This window comes from Triticum aestivum, chromosome 3D, assembly GCF_018294505.1.
Source record: "Triticum aestivum cultivar Chinese Spring chromosome 3D, IWGSC CS RefSeq v2.1, whole genome shotgun sequence".
Taxonomy (NCBI): Eukaryota; Viridiplantae; Streptophyta; class Magnoliopsida; order Poales; family Poaceae; genus Triticum; species Triticum aestivum.
This window is the reverse complement of record NC_057802.1, coordinates 301,509,536-301,528,989: the sequence shown is the minus strand read 5'-3', so window position 1 is coordinate 301,528,989 and position 19,454 is coordinate 301,509,536. Positions and strand designations below refer to the sequence as shown.

General features: G+C 44.3%; 1 protein-coding gene across 1 annotated transcript; it reads left to right on the top strand.

Moving 5' to 3' along the window:
- The first annotated feature begins 736 nt into the window (after positions 1-736).
- Positions 737-7,920, top strand: LOC101290579 (ABC transporter G family member 36). Its single transcript, XM_044501084.1, has 21 exons — positions 737-1,318; positions 1,424-1,544; positions 1,626-1,714; positions 1,896-2,140; positions 2,268-2,344; positions 2,463-2,516; positions 2,613-2,703; positions 2,805-3,106; positions 3,191-3,472; positions 3,570-3,886; positions 3,985-4,145; positions 4,230-4,496; positions 4,585-4,835; positions 4,921-5,253; positions 5,328-5,618; positions 5,789-5,872; positions 5,953-6,086; positions 6,508-6,735; positions 6,818-6,989; positions 7,099-7,353; positions 7,448-7,920. Exons 1-21 carry the CDS (start codon positions 966-968, stop codon positions 7,703-7,705), a joined length of 4,365 nt encoding a protein of 1,454 aa, XP_044357019.1. The 5' UTR covers positions 737-965; the 3' UTR covers positions 7,706-7,920.
- Positions 7,921-19,454: the final 11,534 nt, after the last annotated feature.

The window sequence follows — 19,454 nt, the reverse complement described above, 5'->3', positions numbered from 1 at the left end:
CACCACCCAGTCTCGTCGAGCTCCTCCCCGCCGACGCTCGATTTTGGCCGGCCGTCGCCGGATCAACACACCCCCCCCCCCCCCCCCCCCCCCCCCCCCCCCCCCCCCCACACACACACATTCTAGGCAACACACAAATTGTGAATGACGCCATGTATATACTTTTATTGAATAATAACTAATATCACATGAAGGCCTCTTTTGGTTCATATGATAGTAATAGGAAAAATCATAAAAAGTAAAATGACATGTATCTCACCCCGCAAAAAAAGAAAAAGACATGTATCTCAATTCTTATAGGAAAAAAGATCTCATTTGATGCATAGGTAAGAATTTTCCATCGAGTATAGCCTAATGTTTTTTTTCATTTGAAATGTAGAGGATTAGTTCCTACTCACATAAAAATAGAAATTTATTCCTACAAATCAAAGGGCGCCGGAGAAAATCTTCCTTATAGAATTCCTACTAAAATCCTTCCTATAAACAAAGGAGGACAAAAATAGATTGGACAGAGGGGGGAAAATGTTGGCAAATAAATACTTACGAGTTTAATCAAGCCCGCATTCCCGCAGGTAATGCTGGCGAAATAAATGCTGGCTCGCCAATCCTCCGCGGAAGGACACGCCCTTCTAGAGGACTGCGGCCCTAGTCCAGCCTCGGAGTACGGACTAGGCTTCTAGAAGCGACAAGCGGCCGCATAGTAGAAATGGACGGGGATTTCCGTGGTAACCAAGCCGTCTCCCGTGTTCTCACTTTCCCCGCTTCCCAACTCTGACTCGCAAGCGCAAGCCACCACCTTCCCTCCTCCGTCCCGTCCCGTCCCAACGGATTCCCACGCCCTACAAAACCCCCGTCGTCCCAGCTTCCCTCCCAGCACCAGCAGCAGTCCCACCTCACCCGAATAAGCATAAACGCGCCTGAGAAAAGCCCTTGGAAATCACGCCGACGGTGGGGGGTTAGGGGAGATGGACGCGACGGCGGAAATCCACAAGGTCGCCAGCATGCGGCGCGACAGCGGCTCCATATGGCGGCGCGGCGACGACGTGTTCTCGCGATCGTCCAGGGACGAGGACGACGAGGAGGCGCTGCGCTGGGCCGCGCTCGAGAAGCTGCCCACCTACGACCGCGTCCGCCGTGCCATCCTCCCGCCTCTCGACGGCGGCGAGGGCGCGGCCCCCGGGGCGGCGGCGGGGAAGGGGGTCGTGGACGTGCACGGCCTCGGGCCGCGCGAGCGCCGGGCTCTCCTCGAGCGCCTCGTGCGCGTCGCCGACGAGGACAACGAGCGCTTCCTGCTCAAGCTCAAGGACCGCCTCGAACGGTGCGTGCGTGCTACTACTCGTTTCTGTTTCGTGGGCGGAGCTAGGAATGTCTCGTTGCCATGCCTGCCGGGTGTTTGACGATTTGTGCGTGTCTGGTTGCGCAGGGTTGGGATTGAAATGCCGACGATCGAGGTGCGGTTCGAGCACCTGGTGGCGGAGGCGGAGGTCCGGGTCGGCAACAGCGGCCTCCCCACCGTCCTCAACTCCATCACCAACACGCTCGAGGTGATCATCGCACCAACACGTCTGTGTCTCTGCGTGTCAGTGGAAGAGATCATTGATTTGTTTTGGTTGTGCTTGGTGCAGGAAGCGGCGAACGCGCTGCGCATACTCCCCAACAGGAAGCGGACCATGCCCATCCTCCACGACGTCAGTGGCATCATCAAGCCCCGCAGGTAGTCAAAACATCTCTCTTGCCTTTTGGCCACAGAAAACATGCGATGCTCATGCTCTGCTTGCCTGCGGAGTACACTTGTCACCTGTTTGAACATTGAACTTGTAGACTTTGACCCGGGTCTTTTGGAGCTCGGTTTCATTCATCGCTCCTTCCACCTCACGCTCTTTTCGTTCGCGCAGGATGACACTCCTGTTGGGCCCACCTGGGTCAGGCAAGACCACCTTGCTGCTCGCCTTGGCCGGGAGGCTCGACAAAGACCTCAAGGTCTCAGGCAATGTTACCTACAACGGGCACGGGATGGAGGAGTTTGTGCCGGAGAGGACGGCGGCGTACATAAGCCAGCACGACCTCCACATAGGGGAGATGACTGTGAGGGAGACACTCGCCTTCTCCGCACGCTGCCAGGGTGTTGGCACTCGCTTTGGTACCATTCTCTGCAACTGTCACATGCACTTGCTCATGCATTCATTTCTGCTGTTTTCAGATTCTGTGGGATTGGCTTAGTTTGCTTGAGCTATGCTTATCAAGCTTCCTTTTTGTTACATTGCCAGATATGCTGACTGAGTTGTCGAGGCGAGAGAAGGCCGCAAATATCAAGCCAGATGCTGATATTGATGCATTTATGAAGGCAAGACTTGCAAATCCGAAATAAACCAAGAATATTTTGGTGGTTTCTGTGTGTTCTTCATGATATCTAATCTGAAATGAAGACTTCATGTATTTTTTTTTCTGTTTATCTTCATTAGGCTTCTTCAATGGGAGGTCTGGAGGCCAATGTGAACACAGACTATATACTGAAGGTAGTACATGAAACTTTGAGCTACAGCTACGAGTGACTTCAGATTGAATTACCCAAATCTGTCTGCTCACCGTTTGGACATTGCTACATTTTACAGATATTAGGACTAGAGATGTGTGCAGACACGATGGTTGGGGACGAGATGCTCAGGGGCATCTCTGGTGGACAACGGAAGCGTGTTACAACTGGTAAAAAAGGATAGAACTCCAGCTCCATTTCAGTATGTATGTCAACGTCAGCTATTAAATAAACAGTTCCATGAATAAGCTTACGTTGATATGTCCTGTAGGTGAGATGCTGGTTGGGCCGGCCAAGGCGCTCTTCATGGACGAGATCTCAACTGGGCTCGACAGCTCAACTACATTTCAGATTGTAAACTCACTCAGGCAATCTGTGCACATCCTTGGTGGCACAGCCGTCATCTCCCTGCTGCAGCCAGCCCCTGAAACGTACAACTTATTCGATGACATCATCCTCCTCTCTGATGGCCAAGTCGTGTACCAGGGCCCTCGTGACGACGTGCTTGAATTCTTCGAGTCTGTGGGGTTCAAGTGTCCTGAAAGGAAGGGCGTCGCCGACTTCTTGCAAGAGGTACTTATATTGCCATTGCCACCACCCTCTTATGTACTGAATGGGTGCTTTTATTAAAGATGTGTCTCTGCGATTAATGGATAGGTGACTTCGAAGAAAGATCAAAAGCAATACTGGGTGCGGGGTGATGAGTCCTACCGGTTCGTGCCGGTTAAGGACTTTGTGCGTGCATTCCAGTCATTCCACACCGGGAGAGCTATAAGAAAGGAGCTCGCTGTGCCATTCGACAAGAGCAAGAGCCATCCAGCAGCATTGACAACTACGAGGTATGGTGTGAGTGGCACGGAGCTGCTAAAGGCAAACATTGGCAGGGAGATCCTCCTCATGAAAAGGAACTCTTTCGTCTACATGTTTAGAACCTTCCAGGTAATTGCCATTAGTACAAACAAATATATTGGTTGGTATATAATGGAATGAGAAGCAACATACGCATGACGGATTCCCTCATATTCTGGCATTACAGCTGATCCTCATGTCATTTATTGCAATGACGCTCTTCTTCCGTACAAAGATGAAGCGCGACTCGGTGACAAATGGGGGCATCTACATGGGGGCACTCTTCTTTGGTGTGCTCATGATCATGTTCAATGGCTTCTCTGAGCTTGCACTCACCGTCTTTAAGCTACCCGTGTTCTTCAAGCAGAGGGACCTCCTTTTCTACCCAGCATGGGCTTACACAATACCCTCATGGATCCTCAAGATCCCAATAACATTTGTTGAGGTTGGCGGTTATGTTTTCATAACATACTATGTCATGGGGTTCGACCCAAATGTAGGCAGGTGAGATTTATGGGAATTCTCTTTTTGGTTAACAACGGTGCATCTTGTTTTGATGGTGTTCGGAAATGTTCTGACAGAACCTGCTATCCATCAACCAGGTTCTTCAAGCAATATCTTCTTATGTTAGCAATCAATCAGATGGCGGCATCACTCTTCCGATTCATTGGTGGAGCAGCAAGGAACATGATTGTTGCGAATGTCTTTGCATCATTCATGCTGCTCATTTTTATGGTATTGGGCGGATTCATTCTAGTAAGAGGTAAATATTCATCCTTCTTGCCCAATAGTCCTTGACAATACAGATTTTTTTCATATGTAAGCCTTCCTTCTTTCAAACTTGCAGAAAAAGTGAAGAAATGGTGGATTTGGGGCTACTGGATCTCCCCACTAATGTATGCACAGAATGCCATCTCAGTGAATGAGTTCTTCGGTCACAGCTGGGATAAAATATTGAATAGCACGGCCTCAAACGAGACCCTTGGAGTGCAAGTCCTGAAGTATCGCGGAGTGTTTCCAGAAGCAAAGTGGTACTGGATCGGTTTGGGTGCAATGCTCGGGTACACCTTGTTGTTCAATGCTCTCTTCACTCTTGCCCTTACATACCTGAAGGGTGAGTACATGCAGAACTAGTTTGATCATTTTTCGTGGATTTGGTTATTATCTATTCCTGAGAACGGTTTCATCTTGGGGTTTTCCAGCATACGGTAACTCCCGTTCGTCGGTATCTGAAGACGAACTGAAGGAGAAGCATGCCAACCTGAACGGTGAGGTTCTGGACAATGATCGCATGTTATCACCAAGCAATGATGGACCGATACGAATGAACACTGGAAATGACTCAGCAATAGTCGAAGAGAATTCTAGCCCCATGCAAAGGGGAATGGTGCTTCCATTTCTCCCGCTTTCACTCACCTTTGACAACATCAGATACTCTGTTGACATGCCACTGGTAATTGATAAAAAAATGCTTCTGTTACAGTATCATCATAGGTCATTGTCATAGTTCCTAACCATGAGTACGAAATTTGTTTCAGGAAATGAAAGCACAAGGCGTAGTTGAAGACCGATTGGAGCTCCTCAAAGGTGTTAGTGGATCTTTCAGGCCAGGGGTACTGACTGCCCTGATGGGTGTCAGTGGTGCTGGCAAGACTACTCTGATGGATGTGTTGGCAGGGAGAAAGACAGGTGGGTACATTCAAGGAAACATCAGCATTTCAGGATACCCGAAGAAACAAGAGACCTTTGCACGCGTATCAGGATACTGCGAACAGAATGATATCCACTCTCCGCAGGTGACAGTCTATGAGTCGCTGCTTTTCTCAGCATGGCTCCGTCTCCCCGAGGATGTTGATTCAAACAAAAGAAGGGTCAGTCAACCGAAATAGCAATTATTAGCTTTAGTTAATACACGATCGACTGTTTCTTACCTCTGTGTATGCAGATGTTCATCGAGGAGGTGATGGAGCTTGTGGAGCTCAAGCCTCTGAAAGATGCATTGGTTGGTCTACCGGGAGTGAATGGTCTGTCAACTGAACAGAGGAAGAGGCTGACCATTGCTGTGGAGCTCGTTGCTAATCCTTCTATCATTTTCATGGATGAGCCAACCTCCGGACTTGATGCCCGAGCAGCCGCAATCGTGATGAGGACAGTGAGGAACACTGTTGATACTGGTAGAACTGTGGTTTGCACGATTCATCAACCTAGCATTGACATATTTGAAGCATTTGATGAGGTGAGTGAGATTTCACAGCGGAGATTTCTACCAGCTTTCCTGTGGACATTCTCTACTGTAGAAGTGTGATCTGCACGATTCATTAGCCTGGCTTGACCGCTTGATTATGGCTGGTTGTCCAAACCTTGAATTATGCCCTGAGATCTAAACTTCCTGATCAATGCTTGCAGCTATTCCTGATGAAGCGAGGTGGAGAAGAGATCTATGCTGGTCCATTGGGCCATCATTCTGCAGACTTAATCAATTACTATGAGGTAAACCAATGTTACAAGAATTTGAATATTACCCTAATCTAATTTGCTTACTGATAAGCCCATGGTTTTGTTTTGCTCAGGGCATTCATGGGGTCAGCAAAATTAAAGATGGCTACAATCCGGCAACATGGATGTTGGAAGTGACAACGATCGGTCAAGAACAGATGCTAGGCATTGATTTCAGTGACATATACAAGAAATCTGAACTCTACCAGTGAGTAACTTACTTGCCATCCTAGACATTAGATGGTCAAGGAAACATAGTTATTTTAAGTATGCTACAGATAAAGTAACTTAGCATACTACAGATAAATAGGTACTAGATTTATTTATGGTATGTCAAAACCTTAGAAGCTTGCTACAGGTAACTCAGCATACTAATACAACTTACCCGCAAAAAAAAAGCATACTAATACAACTAAGGTATGATAACAAACTGAAGGACTACCCGGTTGTAACATACTAATGCTCTTTGACTTGGACTTAGATTTGCAAAGGCAGACTTCCAATAGGCCAGCTTTTTTTTCCGAAACGGGTTTTTTTCTCTGAAGTGGACAATAGGCCAGCTTTCCTTTCTCCAATGCATTTTTGCTATGGCAGATGTAGATGTAATATTGGTATGTTACCTTTTGCAGGAGAAACAAGGCATTGATAAAGGAACAGAGCCAACCCGCGCCGGGTTCAACTGATCTGTATTTCCCTACCCAGTACTCGCAGTCTTCGATCACACAATGCATGGCTTGCCTGTGGAAGCAGAACCTGTCATACTGGAGGAACCCTCCTTACAATGCCGTTAGGTTCCTTTTCACTACTGTGATTGCTCTCCTCTTCGGCACCATCTTCTGGGACCTTGGTGGCAAAATGTATGTCATGACACACACATCCTATATAGCAAGCAAGCAGCCAACCTTTGAAACTTTATTTATCTCTTGCTTCTTATTCCAGGAGCCAGTCACAAGACTTGTTCAACGCCATGGGGTCAATGTATGCTGCAGTGCTGTTCATTGGTATTATGAACTGTACTTCGGTTCAACCAGTGGTGGCTGTGGAGAGGACAGTCTTTTACCGTGAAAGAGCAGCCGGCATGTACTCAGCATTCCCGTACGCATTTGGCCAGGTGAAAGTTGTTCTCCTAGTATTCAAAATTCCAGGTGCTCATGCTCTAAGCTGGTGGTTGCATTACTGAGAGCCAGAGTCTGATTAGTGTTAAAACTTCTCTATTGCAGGTTGTCATTGAACTCCCATACACACTCGCTCAGGCTACCGTATACGGAGTCATAGTTTACTCGATGATTGGGTTTGAGTGGACAGCTCCTAAATTCTTCTGGTACCTCTTCTTCATGTACTTCACGCTGCTCTACTTCACATTCTACGGCATGATGGCTGTTGGCCTGACACCCAACTACCACATCGCCTCAATCGTCTCGTCAGCATTCTACGCCATCTGGAATCTCTTCTCAGGATTCATCATCCCCCGACCAGTAAGTGCCATCACCTTTGGCAGTCCACGTCTACTCCTTTTTTCAGCATTTCGTAGCTTAACTATTCCCCGTTTTACCCTGAAACAATGTACAGAAAGTTCCAATCTGGTGGAGATGGTATTGCTGGGTATGCCCCGTAGCGTGGACACTGTACGGGCTGGTTGTCTCACAGTTTGGCGATGTCACAACGCCAATGGAGGACGGCACTCCCGTGAAAGACTTTATAGAGGGCTACTTCGACTTCAAGCACAGCTGGTTAGGTTATGTTGCTACGGTGGTCGTGGCGTTTGCGGTGCTGTTTGCCTTCTTGTTCGGTTTTGCCATCATGAAGCTCAACTTCCAGAAGAGGTAGATGATGACGATATGAGGCATGTTCTAGAAAGAAATGCATTAGTTGCCCGCAAATATGAATCGATGTGTACATATCATTTGACCACATGGAATGTTTAGGTTCATTAGTTATCTTGTACTAGTACATCATAGAGGTCTATCTTTTGGAAACATTTTGCACCACCCGAATGCTTTTTTGGTAAACGGAATATATTAATATCAAGACGATACCAAGTACCCCTGGCTTCTGCAACAATTTAATACCACGAGCAACTTGAGACATTGATGATGCACACATCCAAATTATTACTAGAAGGAAAAAAGAACAATGGAAAATACCAAGATCTTAGGCATGTAGTAACCAACAAAGACATCAACCACTTACTTTCTTCGGAACCTTTAAAGAAGGACTTGGATCCATCACTCCTACCCGCAATCCTTTGCAACTTCAGAACTTGGTCTTAAGCACTAATGATTTACATGATCTGGAAGTTCCTTTCAACAAAGAGGAGATTGATTTGGTTACTGAACAGATGCTTGCCGACAAAGCCCTTGGACCGGTTTCACAAAAGCTTCTCAAAGCTTGTTGGCACATTGTAACTTTGGACTTCTGCAAACTCATTGAGGATTTTTATCAGGGTCATATCAATATGGAGAGCATCAATTATTTCTTCATCACCATGATCCCTAAGAAAGATAACCCTCTCCTCCCATGGGGACTTCACACCTATCTCACTTCTCAACTGTGCACTGAAAATTCTCACCAAACTTTTGGCCAACAGAGTGCAAAGGACCATTCTTAAATTGGTGCAGAAAAATCAATATGGCTTTCTGCATAGCAAAAGTATCCAAGATTGTATGGCATGGGCTTTTGAATATGTGCATCAATGCCATCACTCAAAGATTGAAATGGTGATTTTAAAACTTGATTTTGAAAAGGCATTTGATCAGCTTGACTATAACACTATCATGGAACTGCTTACCGCCAAAGGATTTGGACAAAGGTGGATGACCCGGATTGCTATGGTTTCCAACACTGGTTTTCTTCTGTACTGCCTAATGGTAACAGAAAACCTGGAAAACAATTTTTGTGCACGAGGTGCCAGACAAGGATATCCACTTTCACCCCTCATTTTTGTGTTAGCTGTTGGCCTCCTATAGTCCATTTTCAATGAACACATGCACACTCATTTGGCCGACTCCCCTTTAAGACATACATCTTGTCATCATCCAATTATTAAGTATGCAAATGGTGTTAAGCAACGTATAAGCTGCCTCGTCGTGACATGTTGATGACGTGTACTCCAAGGGTAGTCCGGCGAAGATAGTTCAGGTTGTTAGCATATGGTTTATCTTTGTAACAACTCTATCTCTCTATCCTCTTATCCCTTGTACCACAAGTTGTAATCTCAACCATGTACGCGATCTGGGAGTTGCGCCCCAGAAGCCGTCAGTCAGAGAAAGACACGACGTTAACCCAAGTTTTCACATGGTATCAGCCTAACTCTTCCACATCGCATCTACTATCCCCATCCACACCACCCCCGCTTTCGCCATGGCTGCCTCCTCCAGCGCTGCACCGGCCAACCTCTCTGGTCAGGTCACCGAGAAGTTGACTCGCACCAACTACATCCTTTGGCGGACTCAGGTCATGCCGCAGCTTCGTGGTGCAGGCTTCTTCGGGTACGTCGACGGCTCCATGCCTGGGCCATCCAGACTCGTCGTCACCAAGGACAAGTACGGGAAGGAAGAAGCTTCACCGAACCCCCTTCTGAAGGAAATATGCCCTAGAGGCAATAATAAAGTTGTTATTTATATTTCCTTATATCATGATAAATGTTTATTATTCATGCTATAATTGTATTAACCGGAAACTTAGTACATGTGTGAATACATAGACAAACAGAGTGTCACTAGTATGCCTCTACTTGACTAGCTCGTTGAATTAAAGATGGTTAAGTTTCCTTGCCATAGACATGAGTTGTCATTTGATTAACGGGATCACATCATTAGAGAATGATGTGATTGAATTGACCCATTCCGTTAGCTTAGCACTTGATCATTTAGTATATTGCTATTGCTTTCTTCATGACTTATACATGTTCCTATGACTATGAGATTATGCAACTCCCGAATACCGGAGGAACACTTTGTGTGCTACCAAACGTCTTAATGTAACTGGGTGATTATAAAGGTGCTCTACAGGTGTCTCCGATGGTACTTGTTGAGTTGGCATAGATCAAGATTAGGATTTGTCACTCCGATTGTCGGAGAGGTATCTCTGGGTCCTCTCGGTAATGCACATCACTATAAGCCTTGCAAGCAATGTGACTAATGAGTTAGTTGCGGGATGATGCATTACGGAACGAGTAAAGAGACTTGCCGGTAACGAGATTGAACTAGGTATTGAGATACCGACGATCGAATCTCGGGCAAGTAACATACCGATGACAAAGGGAACAACGTATGTTGTTATGCGGTCTGACCCAATATGAGCATCCAGGTTCCGCTATTGGTTATTGACCGGAGACGTGTCTCGGTCATGTCTACATAGTTCTCGAACCCGTAGGGTCCGCACGCTTAACGTTCGGTGACGATCGGTATTATGAGTTTATGTGTTTTGATGTACCGAAGGTAGTTCGGAGTCCCGAATATGATCACGGACATGACGAGGAGTCTCGAAATGGTCGAGACATAAAGATCGATATATTGGATGACTATGTTTGGACATCGGAAAGGTTTCGAGAGAGTTCGGGCATATACCGGAGTACCGGGGGGTTACCGGAACCCCCCGGGGAGTCAATGGGCCTTAATGGGCCATAGTGGAAAGGAGGAGGAGGCGGCCAAGGTGGGGGCGCCCCCCAAGCCCAATCCGAATTGGGAGGGGGGCCGGCCCCCCTTTCCTTCTCTTCTTCTCCCCCTTTCCTTCCCTCTCCTACTCCAACTAGGGAAGGGGGAATCCTATTCCCACCGGGAGTAGGACTCCCCCCTTGGGCGCGCCTAGGAGGCCGGCCCTCTCCCCCTCCTCCACTCCTGTATATACGGGGGAGGGGGGCACCCCATAGACACAAGTTGATCATTGATCTCTTAGCCATGTGTGGTGCCCCCTCCACCATAATCCACCTCGGTCATATCGTCGTAGTGCTTAGGCGAAGCCCTGCGCCGGTATCTTCATCATCACCATCATCATGCCGTCGTGCTGATGAAGCTCTCCCTCGACACTCTACTGGATCGTGAGTTCGTGGGACGTCACCGAGCTGAACATGTGCAGATCGCGGAGGTGCCGTACTTTCGGTACTAGGATCGGTCGATCGTGAAGACGTACGACTACATCAACCGCGTTGTCATAGCGCTTCCGCTTTTGGTCTACGAGGGTACATGGACAACACTCTCCCCTCTTGTTTCTATGCATCACCATGATCTTGCGTGTGCGTAGGATTTTTTTAAAATTACTACATTCCCCAACAGTGGTATCAGAGCCAGGTTTATGCGTAGATGTTATATGCACGAGTAGAACACAAGTGAGTTGTGGGCGATAATAGTCATACTGCTTACCAGCATGTCATACTTTGATTTGGCGGTATTGTTGGATGAAGCGGCCCGGACCGACATTACGCGTACGCTTACGCGAGACTGGTTCTACCGACGTGCTTCGCACACAGGTGAATGGCGGGTGTCAGTTTCTCCAACTTTAGTTGAATCGAGTGTGGCTATGCCCGGTCCTTGTTGAAGGTTAAAACAGCACATACTTGACGAAAAATCGTTGTGGTTTTGATGCGTAGGTAAGAACGGTTCTTGCTCAGCCCGTAGCAGCCACGTAAAACTTGCAACAACAAAGTAGAGGACGTCTAACTTGTTTTTGCAGAGCATGTTATGATGTGATATGGTCAAGACATGATGCTAAATTTTATTGTATGAGATGATCATGTTTTGTAACGAAGTTATCGGCAACTGGCGGGAGCCATATGGTTGTCGCTTTATTGTATGAAATGCAATTGCCATGTAATAGCTTTACTTTATCACTAAGCGGTAGCGATAGTCGTAGAAGCAATAGTTGGCGAGACGACAACGATGCTACGATGGAGATCAAGGTGTCGCGCCGGTGATGATGGTGATCATGACGGTGCTTTGGAGATGGAGATCAAAGGCACAAGATGATGATGGCCATATCATATCACTTATATTGATTGCATGTGATGTTTATCCTTTATGCATCTTATTTTGCTTAGTTCGACGGTAGCATTATAAGATGATCCCTCACTAAATTTCACGGTACAAGTGTTCTCCTTGAGTATGCACCATTGCGAAAGTTCGTCGTGCCGAGACACCACGTGATGATCGGGTGTGATAAGCTCTACGTTCACATACAACGGGTGCAAGCCAGTTTTGCACATGCAGAATACTCGGGTTAAACTTGACGAGCCTAGCATATGCAGATATGGCCTCGGAACACTGAGACCGAAAGGTCGAGCGTGAATCATATAGTAGATATGATCAACATAGTGATGTTCACCATTGAAAACTACTCCATCTCACGTGATGATCGGACATGGTTTAGTTGATATGGATCACGTGATCACTTAGATGATTAGAGGGATGTCTGTCTAAGTGGGAGTCCTTTAGTAATATGATTAATTGAACTTTAATTTATCATGAACTTAGTACCTGATAGTATTTTTGCGTGTCTATGTTGTTGTAGATAGATGGCCCGTGTTGTTGTTCCGTTGAATTTTAATGCATTCCTAGAGAAAGCTAAGTTGAAAGATGATGGTAGCAACTACACAGTCTGGGTCCATAACTTGAGGATTATCCTCATTGCTGCATAGAAGAATTACGTCCTGGAAGCACTGCTAGGTGCCAAACACGTTGCAGGAGCAACACCAGATGATATGAACGTCTGGCAGAGCAAAGCCGATGACTACTCGATAGTTCAGTGTGCCATGCTTTACGGCTTAGAACCGGGACTTCAACGACGTTTTGAACATCATGGAGCATATGAGATGTTCCAGGAGTTGAAGTTAATATTTCAAGCAAATGCTCGGATTGAGAGATATGAAGTCTCCAATAAGTTCTATAGCTGCAAGATGGAGGAGAATAGTTCTGTTAGTGAGCATATACTCAAAATGTCTGGGTATAACAATCACTTGATTCAACTGGGAGTTAATCTTCCTGATGATAGTGTCATTGACAGAATTCTTCAATCATTGCCACCAAGCTACAAGAGCTTCATGATGAACTATAACATGCAAGGGATGGATAAGACAATTCCCGAGCTCTTCGCAATGCTAAAGGGTGCGGAGGTAGAAATCAAGAAGGAGCATCAAGTGTTGATGGTCAACAAGACCACCGGTTTCAAGAAAAAAGGTAAAGGGAAGAAGGGGAACTTCAAGAAGAACGGCGAGCAAGTTGCTGCTCAAGTGAAGAAGCCCAAGTCTGGACCTAAGCCTGAGACTGAGTGCTTCTGCTTCAAAGGGACTGGTCACTGGAAGCGGAACTGCCCCAAGTATTTGGCGGATAAGAAGGATGGCAAGGTGAACAAAGGTATATGTGATATACATGTTATTGATGTGTACCTTACTAATGCTCGCAGTAGCACCTGGGTATTTGATACTGGTTCTGTTGCTAATATTTGCAACTCGAAACAGGGACTACAGATTAAGCGAAGATTGGCTAAGGACGAGGTGACGATGCGCGTGGGAAATGGTTCCAAAGTCGATGTGATCGCGGTTGGGACGTTACCTCTACATCTACCTTCGGGATTAGTTTTAGAACTGAATAATTGTTATTTGGTGCCAATGTTAAGCATGAACATTATATCTGGATCTTGTTTGATGCGAGACGATTATTCATTTAAATCAGAGAATAATGGTTGTTCTATTTATATGAGTAATATCTTTTATGGTCATGCACCCTTGAAGAGTGGTCTATTTTTATTAAATCTCGATAGTAGTGATACACATATTCATAATATTGAAGCCAAAAGATGCTGAGTTGATAATCATAGTGCAACTCATTTGTGGCACTGCCGTTTGGGTCATATTGGTGTAAAGCGCATGAAGAAACTCCATTCTGATGGACTTTTGGAATCACTTGATTATGAATCACTTGGTACTTGTGAACCATGCCTCATGGGCAAGATGACTAAAACTCCGTTCTCTGGAACAATGGAGCGAGCAACAGATTTGTTGGAAATCATACATACTGATGTATGTGGTCCGATGAATGTTGAGGCTCGCGGCGGGTGTCGTTATTTTCTCACCTTCACACATGATTTAAGCAGATATGGGTATATCTACTTGATGGAGCATAAGTCTGAAACATTTGAAAAGTTCAAAGAATTTTAGAGTGAAGTGGAAAATCATCGTAACAAGAAAATAAAGTTTCTACGATCTGATCGTGGAGGAGAATATTTGAGTTACGAGTTTGGTCTTCATTTGAAACAATGCGGAATAGTCTCACAACTCACGCCACACGGAACACCACAGCGTAATGGTGTGTCCGAACGTCGTAATCGTACTTTACTAGATATGGTGCGATCTATGATGTCTCTTACTGATTTACCGCTATCATTTTGGGGTTATGCTTTAGAGAGGGCTGCATTCAAGTTAAATAGGGCACCATCTAAATCCGTTGAGATGACACCTTATGAACTATGGTTTGGCAAGAAACCAAAGTTGTCGTTTCTTAAAGTTTGGGCTGCGATGCTTATGTGAAAAAGCTTCAACCTGATAAGCTCGAACCCAAATCGGAGAAATGTGTCTTCATAGGATACCCAAAGGAGACTGTTGGGTACACCTTCTATCACAGATCCGAAGGCAAGACATTCATTGGTAAGAATGGATCCTTTCTATAGAAGGAGTTTCTCTCGAAAGAAGTGAGTGGGAGGAAAGTAGAACTTGATGAGGTAACTGTACCTGCTCCCTTATTGGAAAGTAGTTCATCACAAAAATCTGTTCCTGTGACTCCTACACCAATTAGTGAGGAAGCTAATGATGATGATCATGTAACTTCAGATCAAGTTACTACCGAACCTCGTAGGTCAACCAGAGTAAGATCCACACCAGAGTGGTACGGTAATCCTGTTCTGGAAGTCATGTTACTTGACCATGACGAACCTACGAACTATGAGGAAGCGATGATGAGCCCAGATTCCGCGAAATGGCTTGAGGCCATGAAATCTGAGATGGGATCCATGTATGAGAACAAAGTGTGGACTTTGGTTGACTTGCTCGATGATCGGCAAGCCATCGAGAATAAATGGATCTTCAAGAAGAAGACTGACGCTGACGGTAATGTTACTGTCTACAAAGCTCGACTTGTTGCGGAAGGTTTTCGACAAGTTCAGGGAGTTGACTACGATGAGACCTTCTCATCCGTAGCGATGCTTAAGTCCGTCCGAATCATGTTAGCAATTCATTACTGCAGGATGCTGCTAACGCGACACTACGATAAGAGACCCTTTGAGAAACTGTGTGTGATGCAATAATCGCAAACGGTGATGTATGAAAACCGTCAGAAATGATGCAAAACATTTGCGATGAATGATAGATCAAACACGGTTCAGATTTTAGTTGCGTGTGCGATGTGGGGCATACGGTTGATCTGTACGAACTGTTTGCGATGAGACAAAACACCAGAAACGGGCAGCCAGATCAAGGTGTGTGCGATATACGGCATACAGTTCACTCCGATGAACCGTTTGCGATGAGTGAGTGCTACCTCTTGAGCACTGCGTTGGTTTTCCCTTGAAGAGGAAAGGATGATGCAGCAAAGTAGCATAAGTATTTCCCTCAGTTTTTGAGAACCAATGTATCAATCCAATAGGAGACTACACGCAAGTCGCCTCGTACCTACACAAACAAATAAGAACCTTGCAACCAACGCGATAAAGGGGTTGTCAATCCCTTCACGGCCACTTGCAAAAGTGAGATCTGATGGAGATAATAAGATAAATATTTTTGGTATTTTTTATGATATAGATTGAAAGTAAAGATTGCAAAGTAAAATAGGTTGGAAACTTATATGATGGAAAATAGACCCGGGGGCCATAGGTTTCACTAGTGGCTTCTCTCAAGATAGGATAAGTATTACGGTGGGTGAAAAAATTACTGTCAAGCAATTGATAGAAAAGTGCATAGTTATGAGAATATCTAGGCATGATCATGTATATAGGCATCACGTCCGCGACAAGTAGACCGAAACGATTCTGCATGTACTACTATTACTCCACACATCGACCGCTATCTAGCATGCATCTAGAGTATTAAGTTCATAAGAATAGAGTAACGCATTAGGCAAGATGACATGATGTAGAGGGATAAACTCAAGCAATATGATATAAACCCCATCTTTTTATCCTCGATGGCAACAATACAATGCGTGCCTTGCTGCCCCTGCTGTTACTGGGAAAGGACACCGCAAGATTGAACCCAAAGCTAAGCACTTCTCCCATTGCAAGAAAGATCAATCTAGTAGGCCAAAGCAAACTGATAATTCGAAGAGACTTGCAAAGATATTTAAATCATACATATAAGAATTCAGAGAAGAACCAAATATTGTTCATAGATAATCTTGATCATAAGCCCACAATTCATCGGATCTCGACAAACACACTGCAAAAAGAATTACATCGAATAGATCTCCAAGAAGATCGAGGAGAACTTTGTATTGATATCCAAAGAGAGAGAAGAAGCCATCTAGCTAATAACTATGGACCCGAAGGTCTGTGGTAAACTACTCACACATCATCAGAGAGGCTATGGTGTTGATGTAGAAGCCCTCTGTGATCGATTCCCCCTCCGGCGGAGCGCCGGAAAAGGCCCCAAGATGGGATCTCACGTGTACAGAAGGTTGCGGCGGTGGAAATAGGGTTTCGTGGTGCTCTCGGATGTTTTCGGGGTATATGAGTATATATAGGCGAAAGAAGTCGGTCATGGGAGCCACGAGGGTGGGGGGCGCGCCTACCCCCCTGGGCGCGCCCTCCTGCCTCGTTTCTTTCTTGACGTCCACTCCAAGTCTCCTGGATTGCGTTTGTTCTGAAAATCACTCTCCCGAAGGTTTCATTCCGTTTGGATTCCGTTTGATATTCCTTTTCTGCGAAACACTGAAATAGGCTAAAAACAACAATTTGCACTGGGCCTTTGGTTAGTAGGTTAGTCCCAAAAATAATATAAAAGTGTATAATAAAGCCCATTAAACATCCAAAACAGATAATATAATAGCATGGACTAATCAAAAAGGATAGTAGCATTGTCCCTTTTTATTTCTTTTCTCTCTTTTTTTGGGCCTTCCTTTTTTTTATTTGGCCTTTCTTCTTCTTCTTCTTCTTTTTCTCTTTTTTTATTTGGGACAATGCTCTATTAATGATGATCATCACACTTCTATTTATTTACAACTCAATGGTTACAACTCGATACTAGAACAAAATATGACTGTATATGAATGCCTCCGGCGGTGTATCGGGATGGGCAATGAATCAAGAGTGACATGTATGATAAATTATGCATGGTGGCTTTGCCACAAATACGATGTCAACTACATGATCATGCAAGGCAATATGACAATGATGAAGCATGTCATAATAAATGAAACGGTGGAAAGTTGCATGGCAATATATCTCGAAATGGCTATGGAAATGCCATAATAGGTAGGTATGGTGGCTGTTTTGAGGAGATATAAGGAGGTTTATGTGTGATAGAGTGTATCATATCACGGGGTTTGGATGCACCGGCGAAGTTTGCACCAACTCTCAAGGTGAGAAAGGGCAATGCACGGTACCGAAGAGGCTAGCAATGATGGAAAGGTGAGAGTGCGTATAATCCATGGACTCAACATTAGTCATAAAGAACTCACATACTTATTGCAAAAATCTACAAGTCATCATAAACCAAGCATTACACGCATGCTCCTAGGGGGATAGATTTTTAGGAAAAGACCATCGCTCATCCCCGACCGCCACTCATAAGGATGACAATCAAAGAACACCTCATGCTTCAAATTTGTTACACAACGGTTACCATACGTGCATGCTAGGGACTTGCAAACTTCAACACAAGTATTTGTCAAATTCACAACTACTCAACTAGCACGACTCTAATATTACCATCTTCATATCTCAAAACAATCATCAAGTATCAAATTTCTCATAGTATTCAATGCACTTTTTATGGAAGTTTTATTATACCAATCTTAGATGCCTATCATATTAGGACTAATTTTATAGCCAAAGCAAATTACCATGCTGTTCTAAAGGACTCTCAAAATAATATAAGTGAAGCATGAGAGATCAATAATTTCTATAAAATAAAACCACCACAATGCTCTAAGAGATATAAGTGAAGCACTAGAGCAAAATTATGTATCTCAAAAGATATAAGTGAAGCACATAGAGTATTCTAATAAATTCCGATTCATGTGTGTCTCTCCCAAAAGGTGTGTACAGCAAGGATGATTGTGGTAAACTAAAAAGCAAAGACTCAAATCATACAAGACGCTCCAAGCAAAACACATATCATGTGGTGAATAAAAATATAGCATAAAGAAAAGTTACCGATGGACGAAGACGAAAGAGGGGATGCCTTCCGGGGCATCCCCAAGCTTAGGCTTTTGTTTGTCCTTGAATTTTACCTTGGGGTGCCTTGGGCATCCCCAAGCTTAGGCTCTTGCCACTCCTTATTCCATAATCCATCAAATCTTTACCCAAAACTTGAAAACTTCACAACACAAAACTCAACAGAAAATCTCATGAGCTCCGTTAGCGAAAGAAAACAAACCACCACTTCAATGTACTGTAATGAACTCATCCTTTATTTATATTGGTGTTAAACCTACTGTATTCCAACTTCTCTATTGTTCATACCCCCCGATACTAGCCATAGATTCATCAAAATAAGCAAACAACACACGAAAAACAGAATCTATCAAAAACAGAACAGTCTGTAGTAATCTGTATCAAACGTATACTTATGGAACTCTAAAAATTCTGAAATAAATTGGTGGATGTGTGTAATTTATCTATTAATCATCTCCAAAAATAATCAACCTAAAATCACTCTCCAGTAAAAAATGGCAACTAATCTCGTGAGCGCTAAAGTTTCTGTTTTCTACAGCAAGATCATAAAGACTTCACCCAAGTCTTCCCAAAGGTTCTACTTGGCACAAACACTAATTTAAAACATAAAAACACATCTAAACATAATCTAGATGAATTATTTATTATTAAACAGAACCAAAAAGCAAGAAACAGAAATAAAATTGGGTTGCCTCCCAACAAGCGCTATCGTTTAAATCCCCTAGCTAGGCATAAAGGCAAGGATAGATCTAGGTATTATCATCTTTGGTATGCAATCCGTAAGTGGCTCTCATAATAGATTAATAAGGTAATTTAATTTTATTTCTAGGAAAGTGTTCCATGCCTTTCCTTAACGGAAATTGGAATATAATATTTCCTTCTTTCATATCAATAATTGCACCAATCGTTCTAAGGAAAGGTCTACCAAGAATAATAGGACATGTAGGATTGCAATCTATGTTAAGAACAGTGAAATCTACGGGCACATAATTACTATTTGCAACAATAAGAACATCATTAATCCTTCCATAGGTTTCTTAATGGTGGAATCCGCAAGGTGCAAGTTTAAAGAACAACAATCAAATTCACGGAAACCTAACACATCACACAAAGTTTTTGGAATCGTGGAAACACTAGAACCCAAATCACATAAAGCATAGCATTCATGATCTTTAATCTTAATTTTAATAGTAGGTTCCCA

Coding starts and splice junctions, on each gene's coding strand:
- LOC101290579 (XM_044501084.1), top strand. CDS start 966: ATGGACGCGACGGCGGAAATCCACAAGGTCGCCAGCATGCGGCGCGAC. Junction 1,319..1,423: donor CTCAAGGACCGCCTCGAACG/GTGCGTGCGTGC, acceptor CTGGTTGCGCAG/GGTTGGGATTGAAATGCCGA. Junction 2,704..2,804: donor ACGGAAGCGTGTTACAACTG/GTAAAAAAGGAT, acceptor TATGTCCTGTAG/GTGAGATGCTGGTTGGGCCG.